General features: G+C 42.4%; 1 protein-coding gene across 3 annotated transcripts in view; it reads right to left on the bottom strand.

The window, feature by feature from the left end:
- Positions 1 to 24372, bottom strand: part of LOC122565380 (transducin-like enhancer protein 1) — a 162208-nt gene that overhangs the window by 25332 nt on the left and 112504 nt on the right. For all 3 annotated transcript variants that reach the window (XM_043721296.1, XM_043721295.1, XM_043721297.1), the window contains 7 exons: positions 18849 to 18953; positions 11121 to 11174; positions 8374 to 8532; positions 7566 to 7695; positions 5365 to 5540; positions 2668 to 2744; positions 40 to 289 (listed from right to left, as the gene is read on the bottom strand). In XM_043721296.1, coding sequence (XP_043577231.1) covers positions 40 to 289; positions 2668 to 2744; positions 5365 to 5540; positions 7566 to 7695; positions 8374 to 8532; positions 11121 to 11174; positions 18849 to 18953 — 951 coding nt within the window. The remainder of the gene's footprint in view (positions 1 to 39; positions 290 to 2667; positions 2745 to 5364; positions 5541 to 7565; positions 7696 to 8373; positions 8533 to 11120; positions 11175 to 18848; positions 18954 to 24372) is intronic.

Here is a 24372-nt window from a genome sequence, read left to right as displayed (position 1 = left end):
AGGTTTAAAAGAGAAAGATAAATAAGGATACTGTTTTACCAGACAATCCAGCTGTGAGACTGGGCTTCTGTTTCCTGGCTGACTGATATCCCACACTTTGACGCAGCCTTTTCCCCCAGTGTACACGTGCTTTGTGAAGTTACTGACGGCCACTGCACACACCACCTCTCCGTGGGGAAGGTTGTTGATCTGTCGTGCGTGCCGCGGGATGCCTGGGCCTGTGAGAGCATCGGTCGGGAAAGCGACAGGCTGCATCTGTCTGTCTGCTCCAACATGGAATGAGTAGGCACTGTTAACAAGATGGGGAAAAGGAATTAACACTAATGCAATACAACAATGTTCGACACCAGGAAATAGTCATTCAACCCAATGAACTTCAGACCAAACTAGCCTGCATTTACCCATTTTCATGCCCTCCACCAAACTTCCATAATTCTTTCTCTTTCTCCTGAAAGAGATCTCATTAATTCTTGTCATGTTGTTGACAGTGAAAATCAAAACTTTTAAGTAAGTTTAAACAAGACAGTTTGAGTAATGATTGTGGCAAAAGCAGAGTGTTAACTCATCGCTATAAAACCTAAGTTGAGAGACATCTGGAGAATTGTGCTCAGACTAGGTACCACAGCTTTGGAGTTCAAAACTGGAGTACCAGAACGTCACAAGGAGATAAGAGGCATGGGGAGATTACACAATGCTATGCGTCCAGAACTTAGATCAATAAGGGCTGGGTTGATCTAAGTTTTCAATAAAACCATCAGTTATAGGTGTGACAGTAGGCCATTGGCCCATCAAGTTCTCTTCTGACATTTAATGAGATTATGGCTGATGTGAAAACCCTCAACTCCACTTTCCTGTCCATTTCCCATAATCCTCTATTCCATTATAGACTAAAAACCTGTCTAAGCTTTGTTATCTCAATGACTTCATCTCCCAACAGCCCTCTGTGGTAAATAACTCCATAGATTCATTACCACCAGAGAGAAGAAATTCCTCTTCAGCTCTCTTAAATGGGCGACCACTTATTCTGAGATTATGTGTAGGACAGGTAGAGACTAATGATGTTTGCTGTTTGCGGGGGCAGCCCTGTTTAGAAGTTGGAGCCAGGTGTTACAGGAGTAAAGTTCAGGAACACGCCTACATGCAAAAGGGTGGGAGAGTTTGGCACGGTTTTCCACAAACAGCAACTGATTCAATACCAATCGTTGCTTACAATCAAAGGACGATAGATTACTCCATTAAGAAGTGGGGGCAATAGGTCAGTTGTAACTTTTTCTGTTACAGATGAACCATGAACTCAGGGATCAAAAGATTTGGGGAATGGGCAGAAGAGTGGAAAGTTTATGAGCCATGAGCAGGCTTGACAGGCTGTATGGCCTTCTCCTGCTCACTGTTCATCTCATTAAAATGGTGGAATAGGCTTGAGGAGTTAAATATCCTCTTCCTGTCCACATTTCACAGTAATTACCCTTCTGCAATTCATGCAAAATTGGTTAAGCTGCAATTTCACCCTCCCAGTTAAACGTTTAGAAGACTGAGATCATTGGCCGAGAAAATTAATCAATAACGTCAATGAGGATTGAGACCCATTACTGACCCCGCTTCCTTATTCACACAAAGAAGGCACCTCAAGAATCTTTGGCTATTACCTTTGGCTCTCGGTAAAAACCATTGCAACTGATTGCATTTCTCTCCCTTAGGTCACAGTTGAATCAGAATGCTCGAAATGTTGCTGTTCTAGTAAAAGCTTGGCATGAACTTGCAACCACAAAATCACTCCATCTCTATTATCCTCCACCAATGCCCTAAGCCATCTGCTGCCAAAACTATTGTTGTTGACCCTAACCCTAACCATTACCTCCAAACCAGTCAATCATGTGCTGACCTCCAACCTCCACTGTGAGCTATAGCTCAGCTGTAACCCTGTTTCACCGGATGAATCCTATCCTGCAATGTCATGCTCTTCAAACATTTCTGATAAACTCCACGTCAGCACTCCTGAACCTCTGACTCTCCGACACTTGGCTCTCAATCCTCAATGCTGCCAACTTAAAATTCTCTTTCCTCGTATTTCTTGTCCTTCTCCCTCTCCAATAGCATCCCTTCACCCCCATTGCCAATTCTGGCATCTTCACAGTAACAAAATTTGCTTGTAATATTGTACCATTTTGAAACAGCAATTTGCATAATGTTCATTTGTAACTGCCCTACACAATATAAAATATCAGTAGATGAAACTGTAAGAACCAGCAGCAAAAACAATGTAATTGTGGGAATAAACAGCCATTGTTACATTCTGACCTCTGTCTCACTGTTTCTAACTCACATTAGAGCAAGAACTTTACCAGGCATGACTTCCAATATCTAAGGCACAATTTGTGAAACCATCTAGCTACATGCTGTCCAAACTTCAGGCTCTTAAACTGGTTCTTCTCAAAATCCCGTTTACTGTGGCAAGGGCATAAAGCAATACACAGTCAAAATGGGCTGATAGAGTTGCAATACTGGTGGAACAGATTCAAGGAATTCAATGATTCATACACATATCTATCATTGTATGCAAAGCAAGCCCACCCTTCAGTCACAGCTCCTGAAAGATACAAAGCCACATGTCAGTGAAAAAGCAAACAATCTCTGGCTGGATTCCACTCTCATTCTCACGATACTTACGGTTTTCCTGCAGTCGCTGCGGACAGGCTCCCAGGGAGTCCAGGACCTCGTTTGTGAGAGTGAGGCTCAAATCCAGCCTACACACATCAAAAAAAAAGACACCAGTGTTAAGCCAAGAGAGAACAGGATGCTTTAAATTAGAAAACAGAAACCAGCTTATTCCTGCTTTTAAAAGTAGAATGGCTGAAATGTTTCACTGAAATAAACATTTATTATACTTCTGGTTTGTGTGCGAGCCATAACCTCAGGAGTGGTTGACTAACAATTATTTCTTTCTCCATTACATATCAACACCGATTATTTATGCGCAAAATATCATTTGGTGTTAACTTTCTCTTCCCCCTTCCTTCTAGTATTTTCATCTTGTATTTAAGCTTATCCAATTCTCATTCTCATTACCCAACATGCAACAGGTTGTGTCTCCTTCCCTTGTACTTGCTGACTGAAATTGGCTCCCAACAGCTTTATTTGAAAACTCTGATCCTGGCTTACAAATCCATCAACTCGCCCCATCACTGTAACCTTTTCCAATCCTACATTCCCTCAGTGATTTCCAAGTCCCTTTGTTTCTGGCCTCTTCCGATTTTAACTGCTCCTTCGGTGCCTTTAGATCCCAAGCTCTGGAAATCCAAATCCCTCTGTTCCCCAAAATTTCTCCACTCCACTCTCTCCTTGAAACCTCTCACTTTGTCCAAGGTTATTATTCCCCATCCTAATATCTCAAGACAGTCAGAGTCATACGGCATGGAAACAGACCCTTCGGTCAAAGCAGTCCATGCTGACCATGTTCCCAAACTAGTCTCATCTGCCTGTGCTTGGTCCATACCCCTCTAAACTGTCCCTATTCATGAACTTAGCCAAATGTCTTTTAAACATTGTAACCATACCCGCATCCACAATTTCATTTGGAAATTCATTCTGTGCATGAACCACTCTGTGTAAACAAATTGGCCCCGTGTCTTTTTAAATCTTTATCCTCTCACCTTAAAGACCCCTAGTCTTGAAATACCCCAGCCTTGGGAAATGACACCTGTCATTCACCTTATCTATACCCCTCATGAGTTATTTATTCCTTTATAAGGTCAACCTTTAACCTCCTACACTAGAGTGAAAAAATGTCCCAGCCTATTTTTACAACCCATACCGTCCATTCCTGGCAACATCCTGGTAAATCTTTTCTGAACTCTCTCCAATTTAATAATATCCTTCCTAACAACAAGGTGGTCAGAATACCAAGGTCCTGTACAATCTCAACATAACGTCCCAACTCCTATATTCAAAGACATAGACAGAAATTGCTGAAAAAGCTCAGCAGGTCTGGCAGCACCTGTGGAGAGAATTCAGGGTTAACGCTTCAGGTCCAGTGACCCTTCCCGACCCAACATGTGAATTCTGATTTCTCTCCACAGATGCTGGCAGACCTGATGAGCTTCTTCAGCAGTTTCTAATTTTGTCTCTGATTTACAGCACCCGCAGTTCTTTCAGTTCCTGCACTTAAAGGTCTGAGGAAGTTCCTTACATGGCTCCATGTTAAACTTTGATTGCTAATAACTCTCGTGAAGTGGCCTGAGAGGTTTTATGATGCCAAAGATGCTAGATAATTGCGGATTGAGTCCTCATTTACCAATAGAATGACTGTCCTAAAATTTGCTTGTGTCACTTAAACCAGTAAAAACACACAACAGCTCACAGGTTAGCGTGACTCAATTGTCTTTGAGTACGTAGCTCAGTTAAAGCCATGGCTATTAAATACTGGGGGGCAATTTCAAAACCATCTGTGTCTGAACATGAAAACAAGATTGTATTAATTATCAGGGTTTGCAAATCAACACTCAATGCCAACCCCATCCATGCATTTTGATCCATGTTTAAAAGGAAATGAAACATATACTGAGTTCTCCTGCATTGAGGAAGCTACCTAGCAGTTTAAAATCATCACTTAGCAAACCATTTCAGGTACAGATACAGAAGACTGATCCCAATTATGACAAAGGAGTAATCAATTTCAACACATCAAAAATGCTAATCAAGATCTTTCCTGAAAAAATGCTGGTCCTTCAGTGTCATTGGTCCCAAGTGATGGAAGGCCTTTAGAATAAAACCACTTTAAATATGAACTTCATGAGCAATCTGACTCCAGGAGCTTCAGTAAGGCAGGAGGAGGCAATGATCCCTTTAAAACAGGAAGGGCCAAGCTTTTTAGTGTTTGTCAGCCATAAAATGAGGATGTCAACAAACCTCAAGAGATAATGAAGGCTATTTAAAGACAAGCCCCCATTAATTTGCATTCCTCAATGTCTGCTAAGACAAACAGATCTTGGGTTTTCAAATTTCAGGTTGAAATTCATTGGTCAATGAGACAAAGGCCTGTATTAAATCTCCGGGTCCACATATTCCAAAGATATGCCAGTGAACAAGTAGTAAAAGCAACATTAGGTTCAGCCCTAGTCGCAGGTCTTGGACAGGACAGTCCTGGGGATATCTGACATGGACACTGATGCACAAAATGGGGAGTTAAAATGCCAAGCGAAAATATTCTTTGCTGAACAGACACAAAGTCCCGCACCAGGAAAAAAAATGGGCAAACCATCCGAGGGATATTAATCTCCCTTCCTTCTAGTAGCATTGATAACACACAATGCATTTCAAGGATTTTTAAGAACAGTCTGGAGAATATAACACAAGAGCACAGCTTACCACAGAGGAGCGTCCAAATGTGGAGGCCGAGGCTCCACCATTGAGTTGAGGGGAAGCGAAGTGTAAACCTGCGTATGCATTGGCACCAGCAATCCCCCCATTGACTGCAGTGTGGACCATTCCGAATGGAACAGGGAAAGCACCCTGTACAGACAGAGGTGTTTTTAACCCCAATGCTAAAGGAAAGAAAAGTGCAAAATTTAAGTTTTATATATTTTAAGTTTTATACTGTTACCTCACACAAGCACAAAACATGAACCAAACGTCATTCCTTCACTATTACTGGATCGAAGTGCAGGACCCCCCTTTCACACAAGCACTGCAGGTGTCTCTACACCCAATGGACCATTGCAGTTCAAGAAAACTACTTGCCATTGCCTCTTCAAGGGCAATAAGGGGATGGGCAGTAAATGCTGGTCCATCAGCGAGTCTTTGATTTGTTTCAGAACATTAATAACTCAAAAAGCAAATCACAAGAATGTGGTATTATAGGATGATTAAAACAAAAACAATGATCTATTCTCTACAAATCCAATTCAGTTTAAATGGTTAACCTTTAAGAACACAAGAGGTGAGAGCAGGAGCAGGGTGATATGGTCACACTGAGCCTGCTTTACCTGCCATCAATATCATCCTGGCTGCTCTTCACTTTGCAACCTGATTCCCCCCACCCACATGAGAGTCACTGGAGAGCTGTTTGTAAAAACGCAGTTTCACCCACCCACCATGAGAATTACACAGTAGGAGGAAGTGACTCCACAAGGTGAGAATAATATTTACAACAAAGTTGATGTTTCCAAACAGCAGAAGAGTGAGATTAATTGGGAATCTCTTACAAAAGCCAGCACCGGTATAACCGACTGAATAGTTCTATTATGCAGCCTTTACAAGTACCTGGTTCAAGGGGACTCAGTGAACCTGAGGGGGGGGGGGGACTCTCTTTTTGTAAATGGGTCCTATGGAAAGCTTTACAAAACCACCACGTCGGGTGATTCAGATTCACTTCACTTGGCTCCCAATTCTCACCTGGTGGAAACATGACTGATAAGGCAAACAGGGTAATGGGTTTCCAAAAGGGACCAACAACAATGGCTCCTCTACATTGCCGATGGGCATAAACCACCCAAGAGACAAACTGGCTGCCCATAGCAACAGCCCCTTGCTAAGATGTCCAGAGATCTGAAAAGAGACCATGCAGTTCACCAAACAAGTCCTGTGCAGCAAAGGAATGTTAGAGGGAACACAGAACATGGGCAATGGTGTGTTACTGAGTGACTGGGTTTTACCTTTTCCTGATATGGTAACACTTCTATTATCCCTGGTACCATAAGGCGTGGACAATGTAGTGTGAGAAGATCCAAGAAATATGTTTTATAGCTGGCTATTACATGCAATTATTACATTCTCTGTCTGGGCCCATATTAAGCTATTCAGTGACATGTCATGCTTCAAGGCATCAGAGTCAGAAAGTATGGTGCTGGAAAAGCACAGCTGGTCAGGCAACATCCAAGGAGCAGGATGTCGATGTTTCCAGCATTCCTGATGAAGAGCTTATGCCCGAAACGTCGACTCTCCTGCTCCTCGGATGCTGGCGGCTGTGCTTTTCCAGCGCCACACTCTTCGACTCTGATCTTCAGCATAAGCAGTCCTCACTTTCTTCAGGGGATCAGAGTTAAGATTGAGTCTGACACCCTTATGCCCTTTGGTCACATGCTATGGTACAATGATAATATTGTTGAAACTTTATTGCTGGAACAGCACAGCAGGTCAGGCAGCATCCAGGGAACAGGAGATTCGACGTTTCGGGCACAGGCCCTTCTTCTTTCGGCCTGTGCCCGAAACGTCGAATCTCCTGTTCCCTGGATGCTGCCTGACCTGCTGTGCTGTTCCAGCAATAAAGTTTCAACTTTGATCTCCAGCATCTGCAGACCTCACTTTCTCCTACAATGATAATATCATGAGCATGTCTTTTAAAGGTACCCTGACACTGACTGTGAGACTTAACGCAATATTGAGAGGGGCCGGAGGTCTAGATGGATGCAGCCTGACCTCCAACTCTGACAGCAGTTACAAGGAACACAGGGTTTTTCAAATGCAATTGGAAGCGCTTAAATTGCACACCTTTAATTCAAAGAAAGGTCTTTGTAGCTACAGGCTTTTTATTGAAAATCTAACATCTTCAGCAAATAACAAGGAGTTACCTAAAGGATCAGCCCCAGTTTTGCTCGAGGCTGAGCAGAGTTGTGATGTCCCACTCGTGCCTGGGGTTGCAGAATCCCCCCGCGATGATGGTATATTCGACTTCAGACTAGGTGTACTGGATTTCTCATTCTGGAAACAGGAACACAAATAGCAGCTTAGGATGGCTTGTAAACTGAACCCGGGACTTATTTCACACCAATCATGACAACAGTACTTTACAAAGTGCTTCACATCAAGGCTTTTTCTCATAGGCTTCTTTTTAGCTACACACAGTGGGGAAGGAGCGATGCATTCTGCTCCCGGTGCTGTTGCCGTTAAGACTCAGCAATCAGAGAACGATGGGTTCTCTGGACTCAACATTTTGAGTCCAGTGACTCTTTATCAGAACCATGACTCGAAGCATTCAGTCTGCTTTCATCCCACAGATGCAGCCAGACCCGCTGGGTTTCTCTAGAGAATGAGGAGATATGGATTTGAGCAACAAAGAGTGAGAGAGAGTGTGGGCAGGAGGTTGTGCAGAAGAGCGGGGGGGGAAGGAAGCAATGAAGAGCAATAGATAGAGAGAGAAAGAGGTTGATACAGAGATAGAGAGAGAGAAGAGAGAGACAGAGATAGATAGAGAAAGCAATAAATAGAGAGAGAGAAAGAGAGAGAGAGAGAGAGACAGAACCAGAGAGCATCATGACTTATTTGAGATTACACCGCGAACTGAATCACACTTCAGATGAAACTTTAACCAATCAAATTCAGCCACGTTGGACATGTGAGCAAATGAAGAGAATTAAGAAAAAGGGAAGAAGTGCTTACCACAGCTGGGTCTTTACTCTTTAGTGGTGGAGGAGGAGTGCTACTAGTGGAAACTAAAGAGCTGGGACTATTCACTTGGTTCTTCCTCCTCACATGCAGTTTGTCTAATCCATTTTCATGTGTTGCTTGAGAAGGACTGCTGTGAGGTGATGAAGGTTCCTAAAATAGGCAACACTGCATTGTTAATCGACAGCAGGAGACAAGGACATCTGATGTGAAAACAAATACTTGCAACCTTCAGTTTGGACAGATTGGGATGACCTGAATTGAGTCATTGGACAGAGTACTACAATAGACAACAATGCATGTTGACTTTGTGGGGAGGGTGCAACAGTGTGAAAGGGGAAGGGAGGAGGGACAGACATAGATAGAGACAGCGACTCTTCATGAAAAGTTTCTGTTTAACAATTCTGGACAAGGAGGGACGCAGCTGTAATGTAGACAGTTGAAATGCATATTGTCTCTCGTCATCAATCCACATCATTGTTTGGAGAGGTAAAGGAATAGATAGAACCACATCCCACCATTAGATAGTGTCTTCTACCAAGGAAGGCCGGTACAGGAAAATAGAGGGCTCTCTCATTTCTGATGACAAAATAACCGAGACTTTCCAGGATTCATAGGAGTGTGTCAGGGTCATGGTGCAGAGCTGCTGTTTAGGAACAAAAGGGCAAGGAAAGAGGAAGAATGTGTGGAACTGAAATTGATTGAATTGACAATAAGTCAGGACATGACGGTAGAAGAGGATTGGAGTATAGCAGATCAGGGAGCAGCATTTGGAACAGACCAGGTCTGGTTTTGAGTGACAAGTGGGGCTGCCTGCATGATTGTGACGTTGCTCTGAATTGCACTGGAAAGGGATGCAATTGGTTGCACAACAGAAGTAGACAGCATCACTACAGTTCAAATTGACATTAGGCTTTTAATAAACACATTTCTTAAAGGCATGAGATAACTTGGGTTCGAGGATTTTTGTTTTTAGTAAAAGCATCAAAGCTTTCTCATTTATTCAATAAATCATACTTTACCCTGTGCTGTTAGTTGGACAAAGTCAGAAGTCACACGACACCAGGTTATAGTCCAACAGGTTTATTTAAAATCACAAACTCTTAAAGCGCTGCTTCTTCATCAGGTGACACCTGCTCATCAGCACTCCAAAAACTTGTGATTTTAAATAAACCTGTTGGACTATAACCCGGTGTCATGTGACTTCTGACTTTGTCCACCCCAGTCCACACCGGCACCTCCACCGGTTAAGTATCTTTTCTGATTCCAGCCTTTGGAACAGAGCCAGAGGAAGACCTAATCTGCATGAGAATAAAGCCAATTTTCTCTTTATAGCATGGAGATGGAAATTGCTGATCATTAACTGATCTCATAAGGTGATCTGAAACACTTGCTGCCAAAGTACAAGTGTTATCTGTCAATGCCAAACATTGGCCTGCTCATTAGCAAAACGTATAAAAGACCTCCGTCTGCCCCTCCGCTATCTGGCTATGTCACCCAAAAAGGGCTTTCACAGTGTGAGGAGTCATAGAGATGTACAGCATGGAAACAGACCCTTCGGTCCAACCCGTCCATGCCGACCAGATATCCCAACCCAATCTAGTCCCATTTTCCCGCACTTGGCCCAAATCCCTCCAAACCCTTCCCATTCATATACCTTTTAAATGCTGCAATTGTACCAGCCTCCAACATTCCTCTGTCAGCTCATCCCATACACACACCACCCTATGCATGAAAAGTTGCCCCTTAGGTCTCTTTTATATCTTTCCCCTCTCACCTTAAACCTATGCCCTCTAGTTCTGGATTCTCCCACACCAGAGAAAAGACTTTGTCTATTTATCCTATCCATGCCCCTCATGATTTTGTAAACCTCTATAAGGTCACCCCTCAGCCTCCGACGCTCGAGGGAAGACAGCCCCAGCCTGTTCAGCCTCTCTCTATAGCTCAAATCCTCCAACCCTGGCAACATCCTTGTAAATCTTTTCTGAACCCTTTCAAGTTTCACAACATCCTTCAATAGGAAGGAGACCAGAATTGCACGCAATATCCCAAAAGCAGCATAACTAACGTCCTGTACAGCCGCAACATGACCTTCCAACTCCTATACTCAATACTCTGACCCATAAAGGAAAGCATACCAAACATCTTCTTATCTATCCTATCTACCTGAGATTCCGTTTTCAAAGAACTATGAACCTGCACTCCAAGGTCTCTTTGTTCAGCAACCCTCCCTAGGACCTTACCATTAAGTGTATAAGTCTTGCTAAGATTTGCTTTACCAAAATACAGCACCTCGCATTTATCTAATTTAAACTACAGCTGCCACTCTTCAGCCCATTGGCCCATCTGATCAAGACCCCATTGCAATCTGAGGTAACCTTCTTTGCTGTCCACGACACCTCCAATTTTGGTGTCATCTGCAAACTTACTAACTATACCTCCTATGTTCACATCCAAATCATTTGTATATATAGTTAGAGACTGAAGGGGAAAAATGCAGTCAAAATTAATCAGAGTAAGTATTTTTAATGATTTGAGATTGTTCCTATTGGTAGATTTGCTTCATTGCTCATAGTTGGTCTAATTTGTTGCCATTTTATGAATACCCAAGTTGAACAAACTGCAGCTCCAGAACATAAGCATTTTCATATTTATACAAAAGCAGCAAAAAGGAAAGCAAAATGGATTGCCATAAAGCTCTTAAAATGTTAAAACCCTGGTCTTGCAAACATTTAACTGACCTCGTTAGAAACATCAACCACAAGATTATCATCACTCTTGTCTTCATCACTGTCCTGTTAACAAGGGGGAAAGAAAAACATTACAACTCTTTTACTGGAGGTACTTGGTTGATGTTCTTGTTATTTCTATCCTGTAGCGATCGATTAAATGTCAATACATTGTCCAATACAAGATAGATCAATAAGTGACCTCAGTCATCACCAACAATTAGTGTAATGGTTGCATTTAAATCAAGTACAAGTGTGATGTTATCCATTAGGGCAGAAGAATAAAAGACAACCTATCTAAATGGAGATAAATCTCAAAATGCTTCAGTGCAGAGGGATCTGGGTGTCCTTGTGCATGAATTGCCAAACGCTCATATGCAGGTAATATGGGCAAATGGAATTTTAGCATTTATTGTTAAAGGAAAGGAGTATAAAAATTGGGAAGTGTTGCTGCATTGGGAAAAGGTTTTGGTGAGGCCATAACGGAGCACCGTGTACAATTTTGGTTCTATTACTCAAGGAAGCATGCAATGACATCTGATGCAGTTCGGAGAACATTCATGAGATTAATTCCAGAAATGAAGAGTTTGTTTTATGAAGACAGATTGAGCAGTTTAAACCTATAACTGCTAGACTTCAGAAGAATGAGAGATTGAGCTAATGTACATATGATGCTAAAGGGGATTGATAAAGTAGATGCAGAGCAGGTGTTTCTCCTTGTGCAGCAAGCTAGAACAAGAGACCATAATTTCAGCTGGGAAGCTGTAGCAGCTTTAAGACAGAGATGAGGAGGAATCACTCCTCTCAGAAGAATTGTGAATTTGTGGAATTCACTCTTCCAGAGTGCAGAAAATGCTCGGACACTTAAATTTAGAGAGGAGAGAGAAAGATTTATAATTAGTAACAGGCTAACGGGTCATCTGGAGCAGGTAGGAAAATGGAGTTGAGCCCAGATAATATGAACGTTGATTCTATTAAATGTAAAAGCAGATTCAATGTGCTGAATTGCCTACTTGTACTCCTAGTTCCTATGTTGTTAAGTAGAACATTAAGGTCTTCAGTTAAAGCCCTGAAACGAGTTCCTTCTGTATCTGATCAAAGGAAGAGCATACTCTGCAAGAAACATAGGAACAGGAGGAGGCCATTCATCCCACTGAATCTACTCCACCATTTAATATGACATTGGCAGCTCAGAAACTTCATTATCTTTTACCCCTGCAACTCCCACATCCCTTCACACTACTGATTATCAAAAACTTAACAACTTCAACTTGAACATACTCAGAAACACCGCTTCCACAGCCCTCGAAGGTAGACAATTCCAACGGTTGACTACCCTCCGAGTAAAGAAGAAATTGCTTCGCATCTCAGTTCTAAAAGGCATCTCCTTTATTTTTAAACGGTCTCCCCTGGTTCTAGACTCCCCAGCCATTTTGGTCATCGAGTTATTCAAGCTTTAGAACTCACACGCAGGAAGTACAAGGTTTGCACTGAGCTGTGATAATCCCTGAAGCTCACTGAACACAGGCTTCACTTAGCAAGTCTGTCCACTTAGATTCAATGATTCATAGAGATGTACAGAACGGAAACAGACCCTTCAGTCCAACTTGGCCATGCCGACCAGTTATCCCAACTCAATCTAGTCCCACCTGCCAGCACCCAGCCCATACCCCTCCAAACCTTTCCTATTCATATACCCAGTCAGATGTCTTTTAAATGCTGCAATTGTACCAGCCTCAACCACTTCCTCTGGCTGCATATTCCATACACATACCACCCTCTGCATGAAAACATTGCCCCTTAGGTTTCTTTCATATATTTCCCCTCTCACCAAGGGCATTTGATATGTGAAAATATTTCACAAAGGCAAAGGAAACCATTCACTCAAGACTATCGTGTGAATTTACACTGTATGAAATGGAAAAAGGAGGGAGAACATTTAGTAGATGCTAATGTCGAGTGTAGTATTGTGATCATGTACGGAATAACATTTATAAAAAGCTGACCGTTAGAAAAGGAAAGGAGAGAATAAACACTTATTAATTAAGTGCGGACGTCCTAACTATTCGGACAGACATCTGAACAGCCAGAAAGAATACGTAGCTAACACTAAGCACCCAAAGAAACGGAATGAGTAGCAACTAGATACAATCTAAGTAATCATCATTGCAATGTCAAAGGTGAAAATAAAACAACTTTTAAAAAATTTCTAGACTATTAGTTGTGTTGCTGAGATGCCTCAGCAGCTGTAAATGGTTTTGAAATATCCAGTGGCTGCATGTGAAGGGCTCAATATGAAAGTCTTCCTTTCCAGTTCTTAACTTTCCTTTATCCTAGTCACAGAAAACCACTCCCTGTAGCACCAGTGCTCATTTAGTCTTCCACGCACACCGACCACACACAAAGCTTCTTCGAGTGATCCGGCCAATACTGAGCCAGACTGTAGACAACTTGATTCATTTTTTTCATTCTAGCTCCACTGTCACTTCAGGTCAGAGTGCCTGAACTCATTTCTCTCTGCTCTCTGTTGTAACGCACCAGGCTGGGCTGCATTCAAGAACAATTTCTTGAGGACCAAGGGGCACAAAACCACATTGTGTTTTTCCTTTTTAAATTTAAAGATAGTGGTCGGGAGGGGTTGTCTTGATTATTGTGGCTGAACTGCAAAACATACAATAAAATCTACACACACTTGAATATCAAAGGAATATTCAAGAATAGAACAAATTAGGAATAGAATTAGAATTAGAACAGAAAACTAAAAATGGAAACACAAACTCCAATAACAGATTTGCCACTTTAACTCAATACTGCAGTGAAGTATTCTGCAAATGAAGATGCAGGGATAGTGACAAAGATCAGATAGTTTAATCATGATGAAAGTAATATCCATGGCTGGACTTACTGCAGTAAAGGAGTTACTAAGGGGAGACTGGAATACATGTGTACAAAAAAAGAGTGAAGGATTTGTGAAAGTAATTGGTAAGAATATATCTCCAGTCAATTCGTATTGAGGGTTCTAACTCAGGATTAGCAATATGAAAGTGGTGAGGATTTGATAAACAGGAAAGGCCAGGTAAAAAGACATCTAAATGGCTCTTTTCAAAACAAAACTCAACCCATCAGTAACTATCGCTGTTGGGAAGAAATGGAGCAAACACTTCAGGACAGCAGAAATAGAAAATGTGAGTGGAACAGAATTGAAATGATGCCTCCTATGGTCTCACTTGAAATTCTGGAGTAAGACTGACAAATCAGGCAAACTACAACCATTTTGAATTTACATAGCACCTTTGAAACAGAAGCTATCTTCCCAAAATGAAACAAAGTATCAAGGGTGCTGGAGATCTGAGGCAAAAACAAAAATTAGTGGCGAAACTCAGCAAGTCTGGCAGCATCTGTGGGGAGAAAGCAGAATTGATGTTTTGAATCCAGTGATTATTTTTTGTCAGCTCTGTTTTCTCCCCACAGATGCTGCTAGACCTGCTGAGTTTCACCAGTAATTTCTGTGTAAATCTTGCCAAGATGCTTTATAGGAGCAGAAATTTGACAGCAAACAACAAAAGATCAGGACAGGAGTACACTCTTGGTCAAAGAGATAAGTAAGTGTCAAAGGAGGAGAGGGATAGAGTGATAGCAAGGTTAAGGGGCATGACATGCAACACAAGAAAGATATTCACTTTCAGAAGGCTCACAAACCCCCATGGCTACAGTTGCAATAAAAATGTGTTTAAAGGAAAATTACAATGGCCCATCTCTTAAAACAGGGATACTACAGCACGTATGTGCAACCTGACTAGACATTCAGTTCACCACCTAAGTTAAAGTATATTACATGGACATCTGAACTTGCATCAGTATCAAATTATGGTGAGAATTTGCAAAAAAAAAAGCTCTGCATTGCAAAGAGAAACATTAAAATGAATATTTCACAAAGGACTGTTTATACAATGTGCAAAACCTGTGGTGAACTTTCTAAAACATTAGTTTAACCTCATCTGGAGAAGTGCCCACAACTCTGGGCTCAAATTTTAAAAAGGATGTGAAGGCATTAGTGAGAGTACAATAAAATTTAAGAAGGTCCAGGGATGAGAGGCTTCAGTTACATGGGACAGAAAAGGAGAGGCAAGGGCCATTTTCATCTGATGATAGAATGTTGAGAGGAGATTTAATACAGATGTTCAAATTCATGAAGTGTCTGATCATAGTAGATAGGGTCACTAGTAGATAGGATTGGTCCACTTAGGAAGAAAGGTCAAGGACCAAGGGAAGCCAATTTAAAGAAGATTGGCAATACAACCAAAGGCTACTTGAGAAAAATCATTTTCTTTTCCCCCCGACATAGCGAGTGATTAGGATCTGAAGAGAATCAGCCAGAGAGTGTCTGGTAGAGACAGATTCAATCACAGCTTTCAAAGGGGAATTCAATAACTATCAGAAGAGAAACTTTGCAAGTTATGGGGAATAGGACACAGCACGAGACTACTCAAGTTGGTCTCACAGACAGCCAGCACAGATGTGACAGGCTGAATGTTGTGCTGTAACCATTCTCTGATTCTATATGGAAGTCAAAAGCAGGTGTAGAAAAGAGCACTATATTTCATGGCATTGTGATGTGTGTTTTTCAGCGGCGTTTATAACACACTTTACTCACAAGATGGCAGTGCAGAACTATTTATCTGCAGCCGGATAACTGTACGGTAGAGTTTGTATTCATGAGCAGCACAACTAGATCGCTGCAAGCAAATGCACTATTTATTTTTTAACTTTTACTCTAACCTCAGTTGCAGGTTTCTCACGCCCCCTTCTCCAAACTCGAGCAGTCTGTAAAAGCAGACATGCGATGAAGTCACTTTACTGCGACACAACTGAAGCAACACTGAGCAAGCACTCTGCTCCCACACCCACAAAGTTCAGACTCACTCAGAGTGGAATCAGCAATCGGTCAGAAAGAGCGCTACCTTACACAGCTCCTTCAGGCACAACCAGATAGATATCTTCCTTCAGTTCAATTGAGGAATTTGAGAGGGCACTGGATGAATATGTAAATGGGAATAATGTACAAGGGTATGGGTAAAATGCAGGAATATGGCATTAAGTCAGGTTGGTCTTTTGGTGAGCCAGTGCTGACAGGACAGGCCAAATAGCCTCGTTTTGTGCTGTAACACGTCAGTGAAAGTATATGATTCCAGGTATTATTCCGCACTGCATCCAAACTCTCATCCAAGTAGTTGTTGCCTATAATTTATGCACTATCTATAATTACATAAACACATTTTTAGCCAAGGTCACCAAACGGTGATCAAGCGCAGGGAGGATGGACATCAAGGGATGGCTTAATTTATGACACTCAAATCGCACTTTAAGTGATTTCCTTTGAAGAATGTTCTCTCTTTAACAAAACAAAGAATTGACTAAGCGATGAACAAAGTACAAATTGGAAACAATTTGACCATTTAGCTGCAAGGAACAACAGGGGCAAGGAAGAGAGGTCCAGAAAAGTTCAATCACATAAGAGGCATGATGGTTACTTCCTAGTGACGGCATTCAAGCACATAATAGAAAAGAGAAGTGAAAGTCAAAAAGACAAGGGCAAGGGTCACAGGCAGCAAAAACAAGTGAGGGACCATGTCAAATCAGAGCATAGCAAATGTCACACAGGATCAAAAGTCCATCTCTTTGAGGAGGTCTTCTCATTTTGTCCAGATGTTTCAAAACATTAAAACAAGACAGTGAATAGATCATGTCAGGTACGTCATTGGGCAACGTGAAATATAGTGTTTTATGGGCTCCCTGATACCACAAATGAAATCATTTTCAATTGATCAAATCACCAAGTCACAGTCCTGCATCGAATCAGTTCAGTGGGAAAAGAGAAAGAGTGTACAGTAATAGTGGTTTCAGATCTACTTCACAAACCATGCTGATCATAATCTATTACCTTATTAAAATGTGACAATAAAAATGTTAATGCAATATTTGTTTATCAACTAAAGCTGTTCAACTGTGAGATATGGTTGTGATCCCTCTGACAGATGGAATGTAAATTGGGACTGGGAGATTTAGAGGAAGAGCAAGCACCTCAATAGATCAAACAAAGTTTATAATCCTTTAGATTACATATGAGCTTTATTAAATGGCATTGACGGGCAAGCGACTTATCTTTTTATGGCATTGGAAGGGTTAAGGGTAGAATGGCCATGAGATAGAGTGAGAGAGAGCACAAGACAGGGAGCACAAGGAGAGGCAGGCAGTGCAAGAAAGGGGAGGGGGTAGAAGGGAACAGGGTGCCTAGGTGGGGAGATAAATAGAGAGGAGGTGGTAGTGGAAGGGAGGAAATGCAAAACGGGGGTATGGGGAGAACAGGGAGCTATGAGCTAAGGGCATAAGGTTTATAGGTGAGAACGGGGGTAGAGGAGCACAAGGATGGATGGACGGACAGACGGGTGCACACACGGTGAGTGGTGAAGTTTTCAGTATATTCTACACCACGGTACTCAGATTACTGATGAAAGGACTTGGGGGGGGGGGGGGGAGTGTGCAGGCAAGGGTTTCTGCAGGAGTTCAGTCATGACTCTATGGAATGGTGGAGCTGCGGTGGGAGTCTGTATGGTCTTTTAACCCTGGTTCCTTTATGTTTCAGTTATGTTTTTATGACTGAGAAGGCAGTGAACTGACCTAATACACTTAAAATAGGACATTAAAGCATCTTCTGAATTATCCGTGTGTGAAATTGGTTAGTGGTAATCACGAGAATAATGATGGACAGGAAAGAGTCTCCATCCCGCCTGGCTCACTCTCCTATGAAAGTTTGCATATCAGATTCATGATGGAATTTGTGGTTTCAAAGTCTGAGTTTTTTTGGGTCGAGCCTGAACTAATAGGGAAACCAACCGAATCTTCAGGTTTCTAGGGAAAACTGAAACTGGTTCAAAGCACATAAAAAGACATCGCCACCCTAAGATTTGGATAAACCAGTGCTGCAGAGCAAGACAGGCTGAAGGAATACAAAGGCTGGATCTAGAAACAAAGATAAAGGAAAATGAGGTTACTTCACTTATTTCAGAATGAGTGGATTGGCCAACACCAGCCAGGCTGTGCCCGGTTATTGGTGAGGGTTCATATGAAAGTGTTTCTGCTGGATTCCCACCAGCAAAACCATCATGGTCAGAGCTGAGAAGGTCCTGCACCAGTTCGCCATTTCAACAAAGATTGAGCCTCCGGAACTGGGTATGGGAGGGTGCTGCTGTTATTTGAGGATGATGGTTAAAACCTTCAACAGAAGGAGCCAGAATTCTACTTGAGGAATTTCAGACTTTTGAAGGACTAATATGCCTGAAATTAGTGCAATTTGTGCTAAAGTAGACTGCCAGTAAATCAGGGAGAGCTATCTGCTATTTAGTGTGCATTTTCTCATTTCTATTGACCACAATTTCATTGAGTAATGTTTAACAATCAAACCAAAATCAATGTAAAGTTGAGCAAACATTTAGAAAAGAATGTATTCTTGTCCATGGAAGAATTTGGTAGATTTGGTTCTTTGGGTTTACTGGTCTCCACGGGAATGATAACAGACACTACACACGCTTGCACCCCAGGAATAAAAGTTTGCGACAGCCTGGATGAAGCAAGATTAAAGTTTAAAATCCCCAGCTGGTCTGAGGGATGGGGAGAGAAAAGTGAGGCAAGGGAAGCAGCGATGTTGGAGAAAGACCCAAAATAGGAAGCAAGTAGACTTACATAATCATTCACCGAATCTCGTTCCTCTGTCTTCTTCTTCTTTAGATGGTTGGGGTATTCAGTGGAGTTCCTTGGTTTGTCTCCATTGGATGAATGTACAGAGCTCTGTGAGACAAAATGGAGGGAGGTGGTGTTGGAAAGGGAGGAATTACGTGCAGATAGTTTTGGCTGCTATTCACACAAGTAAAGAATTTCAAGTGAAATCTTTTGTCAGCAACTCAACCCACAGCCAGTAATGAAACACGCACATTTCAGCCCTGCACAGGCAACGGTTCAAATCTCGCTGTTGGAATGTAGCTAAAGGAAAGTGATTTGCAATTTTGAATTTTGCGCTGACCCCTCCAATCGTTTTCTGATCAAATTCTTACAATTCAGAAGACTCTCCAAATCTATTTCCTCTCTTTGAAAAAGGTTGCTCAATCAGTTACACCTCTCCCACCCCCAAACACTTGCTCCCAGAGGCTTGCATTTTTCTTCCGTACAACTTTTCATCCAATTCTCTCCTCCGTCACCATTTAAAGGGTACCCAACTCCTGAGGGCATTAGCCTTTTTACCACAAATGCTGGCAGCCTTCCCAGACCTGAAAGTGTTTGTTTTCAGATTAAAAATTGTCAGGCATCAAGGGTTTAGGTTTCCAGTCCAACTGTAACTGGTCAGTAAAATACAGTCCAGCGCTACATTTTCTGACTATGGGAGGCAGTAAAATTGAGACTGATTTCTGACCTAGCCTGAAGTGCTGTGTATACAGTAGCCTGCTAAGACTCACTGGAAAGAACTGTACCCAGTCTAGTTGACGAGTTCAGCTGTCGTTTGTAATGTCATGGAATCATTAGGACAGAGGAGTCAGCTATTCAGCCCATCGATCCTGTACCAGCTGTATGAAGAATATATGGGGGGGCCGGGTAAGTGAAAGCCTCCTGTTTCTCTTTCGTTAGTGCCTTGGAACTTTTGATGTCTAATCATATTGTCAAACAGCATCAACTGAACAGCAGGTTCTGTAACATCACAGCACCAAAGCCTGCCTACCATTGAGAAGGCTCTGGTCAGAAGAATATTCTAGAATATTCTAACTCGCCTGGGCAGGTGCTGCTCCAACAACTTTCAAGAAGCTCACAGAGTCCTTACAGTGCAGAAAGAGGCCATTCCGCCCATCGAGTCTGCACCGACCCTCTGAAGGGCATCTCACCCAGACCCCGCAACCTACTCTAAACCCCATCTGTGTTTATCATGGTTAATCCACCTAATCCAGGGGGAGAATGTGCAAACTCCACATAGACAGTCACCAGAAGCTGCTGTCAGGTTCTCTGGTCTAACCTTTCAAACTGGCACTCAGCCAAGCATTGAAAAGGCGCTCTGTACTAACATTGACAGCACAGAGCTTGATTAAAACACATTTCTTTCACTCACTCCGACACCATCTTTCCTGGTCCCTGGCACTGTGAGGCAGCAGTGCTAATTGCCATGCCACCCTACCAACAGTATCCAGGACCAAGAAACCTGACCAATTGGTACGCCAGCCACGACTTTTAACATTCACTCCCTCTACCACCGCCTAAGAGTGGCAGCAGTGTGTACCATCGACAAGATGCAATAACTCACCAAGGCTCCTCCAAAGGCATTCTCCAAACCTCATGAACCCTACCACTGAGAGTATGGGTCCTCAGGAGATAGCATCAATATTGTAATCTGCCTCCCCACTCCTTTAAAAAGCTGTTCTATGCATGCACAGCACCATTAAAATGAGTAGGTTGCTAACACGTTCCCATCGGTAATCACAGCCCTTAACAACAGTCTTCAGAATTACAGATGGGTCAAATGTGTGGTCACCTTTCTCTTTAACACAGCTGGGAGCCCACTGGGCTATACTACTTGTATTTTAAAACAGAGTAGATCCAATTTACAAGAATCAAGCTTCCTTTCGAGAGCACACACAGCCACTGAAATAGGTGCCTGCTCATTATGCTGACTACCATCATCTGCTTTGCTGGGAAAAGAAAACTCTTACTGTTGCACAGAGATCGCTGAATGGCCTCACTGAGTCACAGAGACGTACAGAAGCCGACCCTTCGGTCCAACTCGTCCATGCCGACCAGATATCCCAACCTAATCTAGTCCCATTTTCCAGTACTTGGCCCATATCCCTATAAACCCTTCCTATTCATACACCCATCCAGATGCCTTTTAAAAGCTGTAATTGTACCAGCCTCCACCACCTCCTCTGGCAGCTCATTCAATACAGGCACCACCCTCTGGTTTAGAAAAGTTGCCCCTCAGGTCCCTTTTAAATATTTCCCCTCTCATCTTAAACCTATACCCTCTAGTTCTGGGCTCCCCACCTCAAGGAAAAGACCATGTCTATTTATCCTATCCCTGCCTCTCATGATTTTCTATGCCTCAGATCTTATTTACAGCCACAATATTGGGAATTCATTCCAGTCAAGTCGCCAGTGGGAGGCGTTAAGCAGTTAACTCTACAAATCCAGAGTCAAGCTAGTCAGCATTTATACAGAACTTAAGTCATGCAGCAACATCAACGCCAGACTCACTGGAGTGCAAACCCTTCAAATAAAATGGAGCTGTAAAGTGTTATCACAATGGCTTTTCTGCAGAGGTTTGGTGAAGTGACTCAGATGGGAGTTAAATATTTTATGGTTTGGCTGGAGGGCGTTGTTTCATCTGCCTGTGCAAGACTGATCCTGGAAGCTTAAACCGCCTGTCAGATTGTGTTGCTACCATGCCCCCCACCTCTGCCACCCCATTTCTCTGACTCCCACAGGCTCTTAATCCACTGCCACTGCACTCCACTAGTCAATGGGCTATCGATTTTCAGGAGTTTAAAATCAGAGCTCAGAAATCACTCTATCCTCCTGTGAGGTCTCAAGACAGCTTCTCAGAGTTGTTGCTCGAAGGCCAAGAAACTAGGCCACAGCCACAGAACAAAAACCCTTAATTCACGATAAATTAAATGCTCTGTGTTACCAGCTTCAGGTGTATTGTGCAAGACTTCAATGGAACTCGATCTGTCAGGTTCTCTGGTCTAACCTTTCAAACTGGCAATCGGCCAAGCATTGAAAAGGCGCTCTGTACTAACATTGACAGCACAGAGCTCGATTACAACACATTTCTTTCTCTCACTCCGACACCATCTTTCCTGAAATGAATCATTGTTACAAGATGGAAGGGCACAGTTAAACAAACTGGACAGTTTCCGCACAATGTATGCCAACTGCTCAAATCAAAACAGCCATATTTAAAAACTCCACTTTGCTTGATGGAGAAACAAAACTCATCAATATAAAGGTAGTTACTGAGAAATTCAAAATATCAGAGACTGGTGAGAATGAAGAACTCACCATCAATGAAGTGGTTGAGGTGAAGAGTACTGATACATTGAAAGGGAAGCCTGGGAAGGAGATGAGGGAGAATGAAATGGAGAGGTTATAATGATGGAGAAGACAGGAGAGATACCAGTATGGACCAGCGTGTACCAGAATCCACCAATATGGAACAGTTATGACTACTGACCTATTTCAGTGAAAGACTACTCTATGTAATCCTATGTTAGGAAATTAAGTGCCATAAGATACATTTAGTAGCCAAAGTCATCACTTATTTTAGCTCCTAAGCTAAGACTTTGAAGCAGAAGTAGGTTATTCAACCCATCATGTCTGCTCCACTATGCAATGAGATCATGGCTGATCTGATAAACCTCAAGTGCTCTTTTCCACCGTTCTCCCCATATCCCTTGATTTCCTCAGTGATTAGATAAACTAGATTCATAATCTGTGTGTGTGTGTGTATCCCATGTCATGCGCTTACTTCTCCTAGGTCATTAACAGTTTTTTTTTAAACCTATTTTCTAATCAACTTTGGTTGGAGATGTTATTACAGACCCCTGGAGCAACTGAGACTTGAATCCAGACCTCTTGGTCCAGAGGTACCAATATGCCACAGGACAGCCAATACATAAACTCTCATTCCCTGAGCGGGAATTGAACCCAGGTCACAGCAGTGAGTGCTGAATTCTAACCACCTGTCCACCAAGAAAGATCTATTAGCAGGTTATTAAGCCAACACTTTAAGCTATCCCACCTGCCAACAAGTGGCTGGGGTTCAGGCCTGACCCCAATTTATACTCCACTAATTAGAGAGCAGTCCAAAGTGCAAAATGGAAATGATATGCACAGGATGTGTGGAGTGGTTTCCTTGCTCATTGCAAAATTCCACAGCTTTACCTTCTAACAGAAAGTAATATCCAGGCACTTTCTTTCAATTTTGCAGCAATAACTGACTCATCTAACCACCTGGCTCCACTGTGAGATTTTAAAAATTGCCAGGGCAATGGAAATATGACAAACAAAATAAAATAACCTCAAATGGATGTGATAGAAGAGAATGCTTTCCCTTGGCACGAGTGAGGACGCAAACAGGATAGAGGGGAGATTAAGCCAATCATTAGCAAAACTATATTTATTGCTGGAAGGTACTCCACTTTTTGCAGCTCTGTCTGCCCACGTACTGCTGTTAAAGGCAGCTGGCCTGAAAGAGTTCACTCTGGCACCTTCGTATAGCCTTGCCCACCAAAATATACAAGACCATCCGTGCTAGGAACTAGTCAATTCTAACTGTCTGTTTCAGTTGCTCCAGTCGTTAACCATATGGCTACAGTTAACAAACATGCAAATTTGGTATATCCAAAGAGATGCCAGGTTAACCTAATTCTCTTATCCAGTGTAAATTGGGTTAATCAGTTTGAAGGAAACGTAACCTCTAATCTACATTAGGACATTACTTGTTACTCAAGTACGTGCATCTTCTGCTGAAGATTCATTAGTGGTTAATCCTTCACTGCTTAATGCCTTCCACAGTAGTGAGCCCTGTGGGCTGGTCTTACAAGATCAGTGGCAGAAACTTTACCCAAAGGAAATCAGCTGGGGCCAACTTGGGCATCTCTCATGACATTGACTGGCACAGAGCTCTATTTCACCATTAGCTTTTTCCTCGCTAATTTACATTGGCTCCTGGTTAAACAACCACTTTGATTTAAAAAATTTTATCCTTAAAGGGCATCATTTCAAACGTCGCACCTGGACACTCCTGTGAAGCTTCTTGGTCTGTTTTATGACCTTATAGTGGTCATTGTAGTAGATTTTGGGCTCCATAACAGCAACCATTCAGTGTGCTTTCTCATTATTACTGAAAGCATCAGAATTTTTGAGATTTACAGCAGCCAGTAAAGTGATAATTTAAAGACTTTTGAGTAACAGCACTGTTGCACTCTTCAGAACTTAAAATTCTGCATGGCTCAGTTAAAGCATCAGAGCTTAAAAATGTGTTGCTGGAAAAGCGCAGCAGGTCAGGCAGCATCAAAGGAGAAGGAGGATCGACATTTCGGGCATAAGCCCTTCTTCAGGAATGAGGAGGGTGTGCCAAGCAGGCTAAGATAAAAGGTAGGGAGGAGGGACTTGGGGGAGGGACGTTGGGAATGCGATAGGTGGAAGGAGGCTAAGGTGAGGGTGATAG

The sequence above is a fragment of the Chiloscyllium plagiosum genome, chromosome 31 (assembly GCF_004010195.1).
Source record: "Chiloscyllium plagiosum isolate BGI_BamShark_2017 chromosome 31, ASM401019v2, whole genome shotgun sequence".
NCBI classification, from domain to species: Eukaryota; Metazoa; Chordata; class Chondrichthyes; order Orectolobiformes; family Hemiscylliidae; genus Chiloscyllium; species Chiloscyllium plagiosum.
Note: the sequence above shows the minus strand (reverse complement) of the source record. Positions and strands in the feature narration are given on the sequence as shown.